Below are 11,822 nucleotides of genomic sequence, written 5' to 3' on the forward strand. Positions count from 1 at the left end.
TCTTGTTCAATAAAGTGTGATGCACGCTCCTGCGGCTGGCGCTTGGTGGGGATCTGGGACTGGGTAAGCCGGAGGTGCCGGCCCGCACACCCCGCATGAAGCCGGGCCAAGACCGGAGGCCGGAGGACAGCGAAGAAGGAAGGAAGGCTCGAGTCCAGTCCTGTCCACGCGGATCCCTGCAGCTGCCGGAAAAAGGCTGTGTTGGGCGGCAGGGGCGGGGCCTCGGCAGGGGCGGGGGCTAAAGGCTGCGCTGTGCGGAGCTGGTGTCGGACGCGGCCACGGCTGCTTCTCCACGCGTGGCCCAGCACCTGCTGCCCTCACCCGGCCTGGAGCTCCGCGGCCATGCGGCTGGCCCTGCTCTGGGCCCTGGGACTCCTGGGCGCGGGCAGCCCTCGGCCCTCCCCGCCGCTCCCGAATATAGGTGAGTTCCCACCCGGGAGTGGGTCTAGAGGCTGACTCGGAAGAGGTACAAGGAAACCTGGAGGTATTGGGGTGCTGGGGTCTGCGGGAGCCGAAGCAGGGCCCAGCCTGCTGGGTGTGCTGACCAAGGCCTAGGGCCGGGAAATTTGGCAAGGGAAAGGAGAAGGAGGAGAAGGAGGAGGAAGAAGAGGGAGGAGGAGGGGGAGGGGGGAGGGAGAGGAGGAGGAGGAGGAGGAGGAGGAGGAGGTGGTGGAGGTGGAGGAGGTGGTGGAGGTGGAGGAGGTGGAGGAGGTGGAGGTGGAGGTGGAGGGAGAATGATGCTGGGATGCTGGCGCGTCCTGTCTATAAGTCTAGAGTTATCCCTGCAGACACTTTCAGGTTCCGGCACAGAGCCTGCCCAGCGCCCACTCAAACCGTGGGAAGAGTCATTCCTCAGGGCCGATGTCTTTCTAGGGCCTAGCTGACAGTTCCACTCTGTGTAGTGCCTAGAACGGGCCCGGCTCGTGGGATCTTAGTGAAAAGCATTCTTTCCAGCTGTTCATTCCAGATTTGAGTTGCCAGCACCGCTCACCCGGGTGCGGTTGTCACCAGAAGCCTGGCGGGGGGGGGGGGGGGGGGGGGGAGCGGGAGTGGCCTGGCGGAGCCAGGGGAGGGAGCACTCTCCAGGAAAGAGGCTGGGACACCAACTCCTCCTTGGAACTTTCACTTCCCACTGCTGTCTTGGGCTGGGGGCGGAGAGGGTAGGCGGGGGTGGAGTGTCCGGAGGGGAGAGTGCCATTGTTGGGGGTGCTGGCGGAGGAAGCGGAGGCTGTTGGGAACGGGTGCGCCTGACTGGGCATCAAGGCTGCTTAGGGAGGTAGGGGTGTTTGCACTGCTTACCCTGAGATGGGCGTTCCCAACATCTCCTCTATGAGGGAAAAGGAAGGGCAAGTGGGCACCAGGCCACAAGGCTTCTCCCAGTCCTAAGAAAGGGCATTCCTGATTGGGTGGGGGATGTGATTGGGAAGGGATGGGAACAGGGGAGGGTCCCTGTGAGAACCTTGGGATTGGCCAGAGGGAGACAAGGAGGGGCTGCAAGCTGGATAAACTGAACCTTCTTTGGGGACTTGTGGGAGAAATTGAGACGTTGGAAAAGAAGCTCCCCTCACTCCATATCCTCCATATCCTCCTTTAAATCCCAGCATGCAGTGCAGGAGCCCTTAAGCTACTAATATGCCTTATGTGCTGTGTTGGTGGGTCTGAGGACACCAGAAACCCCAGCCTTGCCAAGGATTCCCTCAGCAATCTCTTAGGATGTTCTGGGACCCTGCAGGCGCTGAGAAGCAGCAAGCCACACCAGAGAGGGCCGCCAGTGGATCCTTGGAGAGGCAGGTCTTTCAAGACAACCCAGCAATTAGCCTAGCAGAAGTCCTCCAGGTGAGAACCCCCCTGCTAATAATATTTTCTCTCACTCCACATTATTAATCACCCTGAGGCCAAAGTTTGGCTATGCAGCTAGTGAACAGGTCCAGCTGCTTCCCCTCAGCACCTGGCTACACTCAGCCCCTTTCTCCTCTACATCTGTCTGCCCCAGCCCCAGCCAGTCGTCCATGTCCACTGGGAGAGCTCTCACACTAAACCTACTTCTTCCATCTCATGCTGTTCATTTTCTCAGTGGGGAGAGATTTGGAAAGGGACAGGGACAGACAGACAGACACACATTCTGAAGCTGAGTCAGAGGAAGGGCTGGGCCTGTGCTGGGTCCTTCATGATGCTTCCTCTCTGGGCAGGAAGCCGAGAAGGGGTGGCTCAGATGCCTTCCTTGACCTCCCCGCACAAGCCCCAGAACAATGCCCCAGTCCAGGCAGGGCTTCCTGGTCACTCCCTTGGGATCCCCCAACCAGTGACCTCAGCACTGGTACTCACTCTCCCAAGAGGGTGAGGTCTTCGGGTTATAAAGGGCTGTGGGCGGGCGAGGGGAGGTGACAGGTCTCTGGCATCCACAGACTGGTCTGTCTGAAGCCCTGAGGGTCAAACTGGAGCTGGATGGTGAGAGTCACATCCTGGAGCTTCTGCGGAATAGGTAAGGTGGCAGGCATGAGTAACTACTGGAGATGATTTATAAAACATTTATTACACACCAAGTACTAAGTACTGACCCTCATGGACTCCGTCACAACAATCCTAAAAGGTAGATACTATCAGGTAGTTACCTTATTTAATATACAAAGATGTTAAATAACTCGCCTGAGTTCATACAATCATATATGTCAAACCCAGAGAAGCAGGAGATGACAGCAGCTCAGCCTTCAGACTCTGTGGTCTCAGAGGAACTGAGTGGCTCGGTGTCTGGTCCCTAACATATACCCTTGTCCATCTCTGGCTCTAGCTTGTCACTGCAACACCCTGTGAGCTGGCTCAGATACTGTCCTCCTTTTCCCACAGAGATCTAGTCCCTGGCCGCCCAACTCTGGTGTGGTACCAGCCTGATGGCGCTCGGGTGGTCAGTGAGGGACACAGGCTGGTGAGTCAGACTCTCTTGTGCTGTTTCTGGCCTGGGCAGAGAAGGAAAGGATGACGGGAGGGTGGCAGCCTGGGAGGGAGTGGAGAATCCTGCCTGTGGGCTGCTGGCAAGTTGGAGTCTAGAGTTCTCTGCTCTTCCCTGTGAGCTGGTGCTAACCAATGCAGCTTTCCTGTGTAGGAAAACTGCTGCTACCACGGAGGAGTGCAGGGCCACCCCGGCTCTTGGGTCTCCTTCTGTGCCTGCTCCAGCATCAGGTACTGTGGGTGGGTTCTCTATCAGGGGAGAGGGTACACAGGCAGAAAGCTCTCTGACTCTGTCTTTTTCCTTAGGGGTCTGGTGGTCCTGTCCCCAGAGAGAAGCTATTCACTGGAGCTGGGACCTGGAGACCCTCAGGGTCCTCTCATTGTTCCTTGGATCCAAGATCTCCTCTTGCCAGGCCACACCTGTGTCCCGAGCTGGCATGCATCTGTGCCCACTCAGGCTGAACCAGACCTCCTTCGGGGACAGCACCGCATTCACAGGGTGAGGAGGCATGGAAGCAGCACCAGCCTGACTCAGCGCCCAGTTCACAGGGACAGTAGCTCCTGCTGATGGAGCCGTCCCCATGCATCAGGCACAGAGTGAACACTTCCTCACTTGCTCTTCCTAGCAACCTGAGAAGGCAGGTGCTGCCTAGTGCTCTACTTCCAAATGAAGAAACAGAGTGGTTAGGTGACTTGCCCGAGTCACCTCAAATGCCTCACCTATCTCCTAGGCCCATTGCAGAGAGTATTCACTTGAGTAGAAACTTGCAACTAGAAAGCAATACAAATACAACGTCCTAATTTACAAAGATGCAGACTATATTTCAGAGTGAAAACCAAGGTGAGGTGCTTAGAACTGCGCCTGGATAGTGTGTTTGACAATGTCAGCTATTATTTAGTTGCTTTGGGGTTTGTTTTGTTGTTTTTGAGACAAGGTCTCACTGTGTAACTGGGAACTCGATTTATAGACCAGGATGGCCTTGAACTCACAGAGATACACCTGTGCTAGGATCAAAGGTGCACACCACTATGCCTGGTTTTAGTTATTTTTAAAAACTGAAAGAAGCCAGGTTTGATGGTACACAACTGTATCCAGCAGTCATCTGGGAAGCAGAGGCATGAGACTATCACATTACTGCCAGCCTGAGCTGTACAGCAAGAGACTGTCTCAAAAATGAAAGGTTGACCTTGTTTTTAATTAGAAGCAGAGTGTGGAGTGGGGAAAGTGGAGTCCCTATTACCAGGTTCACAATCTATTCCTGGTCCACAGTGGGCAGGTTGCTGGCCTCTCATGCCTTCTGGGAGGTCTTCGTCCTCTGACTATTCAGAGTGGGTGTGGCACAACTTGCCCAGCCCAAGGCCATGGCCCCAAGAAGTATTTGTCTGATGCTCCCCACTTCTTATCCACAGCTTAAGCGGGATGTGGTAACAGAAACCAAAATTATTGAGCTGGTGATTGTGGCTGACAATTCAGAGGTAAGTGTGCCAGTACCATGCCCCCTCCTGCCCCCTGCCCCACCCTGCCTTCTACCACATCTCAAGGTAACCCCGCTGGGCCCCCAGGTCAGGAAGTACCCTGACTTCCAACAGCTGCTGAACAGGACACTAGAAGTGGCCCTTCTGCTAGACACAGTGAGTTCTGGGTGGGTGGGAGGCCAAAGCCCCCTTCCTGCTGCCCCAGCCCCTTTTTTGAACCTCAGCCTTTCAGTTCTTCCAGCCTTTGAATGTTCGGGTAGCACTTGTGGGCCTAGAGGCATGGACCCAGCATGACCTCATAGAGATGAGCTCCAACCCAGCTGTCCTGCTAGACAGCTTCCTCCAGTGGCGCCGAACAGACCTGCTGCCTCGACTGCCCCACGACAGTGCCCAGCTGGTGACGTAAGGCCCCATGTTCACCTACCAGAGCTTGACGCTACCTTGTCAGGGCCAGCCTCATATCCCGTCCACTCCTCTAAAGCTCTGACAGTGGCTTCAGACTGCGATCTTTCACCTCTGTCCCACAGTATGACTTCCTTCTCTGGGCCCATGGTGGGCATGGCCATTCAGAATTCCATCTGTTCCCCTGACTTCTCGGGGGGTGTGAATATGGTAAGTCTTCCCCAGGCCTCTGTTCCAGCTACAGTGTCACTGTTCTCCAGTGTGTGGAGCCTTTGTTCACTGAAAGCTCCCTTCAAACTTGTCTGGCCTCAAAGCTGGGAAAGAGGGTAGAGGGCACAGGGAGGCCTTTACTTGGAAGGGAACTTGTTTGTGGCCAGGTCATCACAGAGTTGTCACTTGTGACACCTTTGCTTTTCTAGGGGAATCCTGAGGCCCAAAGGCAGAGGTGATACCCAGGGGCTACACGGTAGGGAGTAGGGCAGAGCTGAGCTAGAACTTAGATTTCCAGACACCCAGGCTTGGACTCTCCTACTTTAGTAGCAAGTAGGAGGCGGACAGTATCCAGGAGAGCAGAGGAGCAGGGAATGGGAATAGTTAGGGTAGGCTGTCCACTGTGTTGAGTCCAGGTTGGGGTTGGACTTGGGGCATCTCCCTCCCCAATAATAGGATCACTCTACAAGCATCCTAGGAGTTGCCTCCTCGATCGCCCATGAGTTGGGCCACAGCCTGGGTCTAGACCATGATTCACCTGGGAGCAGTTGTCCCTGTCCAGGCCCAGCTCCAGCCAAGAGCTGCATCATGGAGGCCTCCACAGAGTGAGTAACTGGTGATGGGGGTGAGGAGGGGGATGGGATAGGTGAGGCTGCCTGAGGGTAAGGCAAGCTAGCAGAGCCTCTGGGCCAAACCTCCTCGCCACTCTCCCCAGTTTCCTACCAGGTTTGAACTTCAGCAACTGCAGCCGACAGGCCCTGGAAAAAGCCCTCCTAGACGGGATGGGCAGCTGCCTCTTCGAACGGCTGCCTGGCCTGGCCCCTATGTCCCCTTTGTGTGGAAATATGTTTGTGGACCCTGGCGAGCAGTGTGACTGTGGCTTCCCAGATGTGAGCCCCTGACCCCAAAGCCTTGCCCACTCCCTATCTGTGTCCCTCACCCTAATTATTCAGTCCTTCTAAATTTCCTATATAGCTTTCTGGCTCTGAGGGGACCTTCCTGGCTGGTTCTCATTTACTGTGTGGCTTTGACACCTGAGTTTGCTCCCTGTTTAGACCAGTGGGCTCATGCACAGTACTGTTCCAAGGCTCAGCTCCCCCATCCCCTTGCCTCCAGGAATGCACTGATCCTTGCTGTGACTACTTCACCTGCCAGCTGAGGCCAGGGGCACAATGTGCAGCTGATGGACCCTGCTGTCAAAACTGCAAGGTGGGCATAGACCTGAGACCAGCCACCCCAGAGCTCGCTTGCCAGGCATCAGAGTCCAAGAGTCATTCTGCTCTCCGTGACCCTGAGCTCCTGGCTGAATTTGCCCAGCACCTACTTTGATGCCCACCTTCCTCCACAGTTGCACCCAGCTGGTTGGCAGTGCCGCCCTCCTAGAGATGATTGTGATTTGCCTGAGTTCTGCCCAGGAGATAGCTCCCAGTGTCCCCCCGACATCAGGCTGGGGGACGGTGAGCCTTGTGCTGGCGGACAAGCTGTGTGTATGCACGGGCGCTGTGCCTCCTATGCCCAGCAGTGCCACTCACTTTGGGGACCTGGGGCCCAGCCTGCTGCACCACTTTGCCTCCAAACAGCCAACACTCGGGGTAATGCCTTTGGGAGCTGTGGGCGCAGCCCCAATGGCAGCTATATGCCTTGCACCCCTAGGTAAGTGGAGAAAACAGGCTCCTCCTGAGCTCATGGAACATTGGTGCTTCTTCTACCAACCCTGCTTGCCTTTCTCCCTACCCCCAGAGATGCCATTTGTGGGCAACTACAGTGCGAGTCGGGTAGGAGCCAGCCTCTGCTGGGCTCAGTCCAAGGTCTGCTTTCCGAGGTTCTAGAAGCCGATGGGATGCAGTTGAACTGCAGCTGGGTGCACCTGGACCTGGGCAATGATGTGGCGCAGCCTCTCCTGGTCCTACCCGGCACTGCCTGTGGCTCTGGCCTGGTGAGTAGCCTGGGTGATTGAGACCAGGTGGGCAGGAACATCTGAACCACAGCCCTGTGCCCAGGCGTTACCCCGCCGGCTATACAAGGCACACGCTTCTTAGGAAGTCAGATTCTTCAGCTGAAATATTCTTGTTTTCCCGCCCAGCTTCGGTTTCACATTTGTAAAGGGTAGCCTCACATTCTTGCGGGCCTAGTCCAGCTAAGGCTCAGGGACAATGTGACCTCTGCTCTTTTCTCTCAGGTGTGCATCGATCATCGGTGCCAGCCCGTGGATCTCCTGGGAGCACAGGAATGTCGAAGCAAATGCCATGGCCACGGGGTGAGCAGCTGTGGAGGTGAAAGGGGAGAAGGAAAAAGCCTGCTGAATGAAAAAGTAGGGACTTTGGAAGCAGGCATACCTTGGTTCCAGTCTTTCCACTTCCTGGGGCATGTTAACCTACTTGAGGAGTTTCCTCTGTCAAGTGGACATAATAATGGGACCCATATCCACAGAGGTATAAAATGGGCATGAAAGCAGCTGACTAGTGACTGACATAGAAAAGTATCAGCTTGCTGTCATTTTCCCTGGGTTAAAAACCCCTCTCTCCAGGACTGTCTGCCTACTATTATTCACAGTATTCCTGCCAATTTGAGAAGCCTGAGCTCTTGAAAAGCCAGATAAAGCCTGGGTGGTGGCGGTGCACACCGTTAGTTCCAGCACTTTGGAGGCAGAGGCAGATGGACCCCTAAGTTCAAGGCCAGCTTGGTCTTTAGAGCAAGTTCTAGGAAAGTTGGAGATATACATATAAAATCCTGTCTTGAAAAACCAGAAAAAAGAAAAAGATCAGGAAAGCCAGGAAATGGTCCCATCTTATAGCTGTCTCGTTGCTTGCTTTGTACCTCTAGGTCTGTGACAGCAGCAGGCACTGCCACTGTGAGGAGGGCTGGGCACCTCCTGACTGCACGACCCAGCTCAGAGGTAGCTAGAGGATGGGGCACTGGGGAGGGCAAAATAGCTCTGTTGTCTTTCTTGTTGGTCCTCTTCCTGAAGCCTTCGCTTCCAGATCATTGACTTTGACTCTAGTGTCTGTGCACATCACCTATTCCTGTCCCTGCGCCTCTCTTGGTAGAGAGGTTTTAGTCAGGTGCACCCTCACTTTGGACCTCTTTCCATAGCGACCAGCTCCCTGACCACAGGCCTGCCCCTCAGCCTCCTGCTGCTGTTGGTCCTTGTACTCCTCGGTGCCAGCTATTGGCACCGTGCCCGCCTGCATCAGCGACTCTGCCAGCTCAAGGGATCCAGCTGCCAATATAGGTAAGAACACTGTGTCCCTGCTGCTTTTTCCTTCGATTAGGGACAGCTCTGCGGCCCCAAACCATGCAGCCCTTCCCTCCTGCTTCTAAGTTCCAACTCTCAGACCTTGAGTTTCCCGCTACCATTCCTCACACGTACCTATCACCTTCACATGCACCCCTTGACTTCACTCAGCCCTGGGTACTAGGGCTACTTCTCTCAGGACCCCAAGGTAAGGGAAAGGTAGCCTTTCGGACTGTCCAGCCACAACCCGGGCCTAAACCACACAAAGGTTATCCTCCAAGGGCCAAAGGGTTAATTTCTCCCAGATCCACGGGTATGTGGCTAGTCCCACTCTCTCTCTGGCTTTCTTTATACCCAGGGCAGCCCAGTCAAGTCCTCCTGGACGACCAGGACCTCCACAGAGGGCACAGCATATGCCAGGCACTAAGGTGAGCCCTGGATGCCAGAAGAAGAGTCCTCATTACTTGGTACCTACCTCAGGCCCTACAGGTAGCACTAAAGGTTCAAGACTCAAAAAAGCCTTGGAATGCTAAGTCATTCTAAGGAGTCAGGGCGAACAGCAGGCAGAAAAACAAGTACAGCAAGAGTGGATGGGCAGTCACCCTCAGGAGGCTCTGCTGAGCTCTTCTTTCAGCTGGCCAAACTGATGGCTTTGAGAAGTGGGTCTGCCTATACCCATCACTGTGACCTGTGCCATGGGATAATGGGGTGGTGTTCAAAAGGGCCTTCTGAGAGCTAAGATCTCACAAGACTCAGGACATCATATGTGAAAAGACGCCAAGTGCCCAGGGCCTGAGCCCTTTGCCTTTCACGGCAGGAGGCATGTATGGAGTCAGCCTGCGTGTCCCCACTGTTACACGCCACCCCCTTGCACGCAGCTGAGTAACTTCCCGCTGCCTCTGGGACCCTGCTGCCCTTGTCTCAACACTAACCCCTTTCTGCCCACATCTGTGTCCCACTCTGCCTGTCTGTGCCTCCTGCCCTCTCAGCAAGCTAGTGCCATCAACTTTCCAGTGACCCCCTCCAGGCCGCTGCCACCTAACCCCGTGCCCAAGAAACTCCAGGTAAATCTGGGCTGGGCCTTGCCCTGGCTCAGGACAGGTGGGAGGCTTGGTGCCCAATAGCAGTTCTCATCCCTGCTCATCACCCCCAGTGGTGTTCATCAGTAGGAGACCAGGGTGTCCCTCAGCCTTCAGAGTCCCAGAAGCAGCAAAGGGCGAGCCTCCTGCCATGGTCTCTACTACCACCTGGTGGTCAATAGTAGGACTACACCCATCCAGGGACTCCATGATTGATCCACACCTTCCTTCCCCGAGGCTCCTGTCTATTGGCAAGCACCCAAAGCCCTCTGCGCATGCTCCCATTTTCCCTTGACACCACCACCCCACCACCACCACCACCCCGGCTGGCTGACTTTGCATGCTGACCTCCGGGGAGCCTTTGCACACTCACCACACTTGGCTGTGCTTTCAAAGCAACCACTCCTCTCTTTGTTCAGGCTGAGCTGGCTGACCGATCCAATCCCCCTACTCGGCCTCTGCCGGCTGACCCAGTGGTGAGGCGCCCAAAGGTAACAGTGAGGGGAGAGCAGGGCATTGCCTCTCCTGCCTAGAGCCATGGTGGTGATGGCAAGATGCCTCCCTCTGTGCTAAAGGCATATATCCCAGGGGCACCTTTGGTAGTGACAGGTTTGTTGAGACAAAGGTGACCACTATAGCACTGTTCCTGTGACCCCTATGTTGTGGGTGAGAAACATGACGTCCTTCCAAACTGGCCTTCTCTCTCAGTCTCAGGGGCCTACGAAACCCCCTCCCCCAAGAAAGCCACTGCCTGCAAACCCACAGGGCCAGTACCCAGCAGGTGACCGGCCTGGCCCGGGAGCTGGAAGCATGCAGCAGGTGGTGCCCTGCAGGTATGTGCGGAGGGTGCTGTTGAAGATTAAAGGTGTTGCCAGCACCCCAGAGCAGGAGTTCTGACGCTTTTTTTCTTGGTTTCTGTAAACTCCAGGCCGGCTCCACCACCCCCAGCAGCATCTTCACTCTACCTCTGACCTCTGTTGAGATGTGGCTGCCTCCCACCTAGATTTAGTGTTAAAGAGGTGGACTCTGCCGAATCTCCCCAAATGACAAGAGAAGCAGGAGCCTAGACAACACAGTGTCCAGCCCTAAGGAGCCACCGCCACCGGGAGGTGGGGACCCACTGAAATAACTGCAGCTGGCTGTTGGGGAGGGGCTGGAGTAGGGGCGCAGGGACACGAGCACAGCCTGTCTCCACTCTGTTATAATAAATGTGAGATCTTGGAATGTGTCTGCTCCTGGAAGCTGGGTAGTTCCTGTTGTGTTTCCAGGTCTGGCCACGAGGAGACGCTGCTGGGTCAGACCAGGGCCTGCTGGAAAGGATGACATCCCAGAAAGGGTCGACTGGAATGTGTCACTTGGGGTGTAGCTTGCTTCTGCCCAGTCTGGGATGGATGGCCTGTCTCCGAGAGCTCCCTGTTGACACTGTTTGGCCCCCACCGCGGCTATAGACAGAGGACCTAAGTTGTCAGACCTGCCTCTCTACCCTCGGACCAGGCTTGAAAGTGGACCTAACTGGTGTCCTTAGAGCCCTGAGCCAGGGCTGAGTGGGACAGCAGCTGCTTGGGTTCCAAGGCTTCACACCTGCCTCCTCTACCTCCCTGGGGCTCCAGGACAAAGGTGCTTTGTGTTAATTGCTACCACCTCATCACTTAGTCCTCAGGACTGAGGCCTCCTGGGAGAGAGGTGTGTGGGGATAAGGGGTAGGCTGTACCCCACAATGGTCACCGAGCATGATACCTAAGCTCTATAGGAAGGGGATGTCCCCAGAACCACTTCATTCTTTCCCCTTGTAGCATCCTCTGGGTGTGCAAAGAAAAGAACAGTGCATGGAAGGCAATACTTCTGCTTCGGCCACCAAACATGTCTGGGGTTTTGGGGGCTTGGCATTGAGCGCGCGCGCACACACACACACACACGCACACACCCTGCCCCTAATACTAGCTTGCTGTGTAGTTCAAGTTGACTGGAGCCCTGGATTCTCCTGGGACAGTCTCCCAGTGCTGAGGCTATGGATGTAACTGCCTGTGCAATCCAGCTCTGGCCTCCCAGACTTTCAGCAAGACTTTCTACTTAGGTGGTAGTACATGAGGGCATGGATGTAATCCTGGCACTGGGGAGGATGGGGAGAAGGATCAGTGCCGGCTTGAGGCCAACCTGGGTTAAAATATGTTTCATGGCAGCCAGGCCTTAGTGTTAAGACCCTGTTTTAAACAAAACAAAGCACAACATGGCATAAGAGAGAAGGCTCGGCCTTGGTAAAGGGCTTACATGAGCTTGGGTCCTCAGCATGCATGTAAAAAGCCCTAAGTTTACTGGTTTGCTTCCGTGACCCCATGGCAGGTGGGAAGAGATGGGGCTAGGAAACAGGAGGACCCTCAACCCCAAGCTTAAGGGGACTGCAAGCCTAGACAATCAGCGAGCACCGGGTTCAATGAGAGCCCCTATCTCAAGAATAAGGTGGAGAGGGATAGAGG

At 55.4% G+C, this 11,822-nt stretch overlaps 1 protein-coding gene across 5 annotated transcripts; it reads left to right on the forward strand.

Annotated features, from left to right (window-relative positions):
• Window positions 1–23: 23 nt before the first annotated feature.
• On the forward strand, window positions 24–10,576 carry Adam15 (ADAM metallopeptidase domain 15). Of its 5 annotated transcripts, XM_021635721.2 has the most exons (23): window positions 29–421; window positions 1,733–1,836; window positions 2,406–2,482; window positions 2,845–2,923; window positions 3,101–3,177; window positions 3,253–3,445; window positions 4,357–4,422; window positions 4,510–4,578; window positions 4,655–4,824; window positions 4,950–5,034; window positions 5,491–5,639; window positions 5,750–5,924; window positions 6,151–6,243; window positions 6,383–6,687; window positions 6,775–6,970; window positions 7,214–7,291; window positions 7,858–7,930; window positions 8,128–8,266; window positions 8,628–8,697; window positions 9,259–9,333; window positions 9,768–9,839; window positions 10,057–10,181; window positions 10,277–10,576. In XM_021635721.2, exons 1-23 carry the CDS (start codon window positions 343–345, stop codon window positions 10,317–10,319), a joined length of 2,592 nt encoding a protein of 863 aa, XP_021491396.1. In that variant the 5' UTR covers window positions 29–342; the 3' UTR covers window positions 10,320–10,576. The 5 variants fall into 5 exon arrangements, 4 of the variants coding, with proteins under 4 accessions (XP_060248307.1, XP_021493879.1, XP_021492202.1 ...); XR_009594623.1 differs by lacking the exons at window positions 10,057–10,181; window positions 10,277–10,576 and adding an exon at window positions 9,423–9,599 and having other exon boundaries at window positions 24–421; XM_021636527.2 differs by lacking the exon at window positions 9,768–9,839 and having other exon boundaries at window positions 28–421.
• Window positions 10,577–11,822: the final 1,246 nt, after the last annotated feature.

This window comes from Meriones unguiculatus, chromosome 1, assembly GCF_030254825.1.
Source record: "Meriones unguiculatus strain TT.TT164.6M chromosome 1, Bangor_MerUng_6.1, whole genome shotgun sequence".
NCBI classification, from domain to species: Eukaryota; Metazoa; Chordata; class Mammalia; order Rodentia; family Muridae; genus Meriones; species Meriones unguiculatus.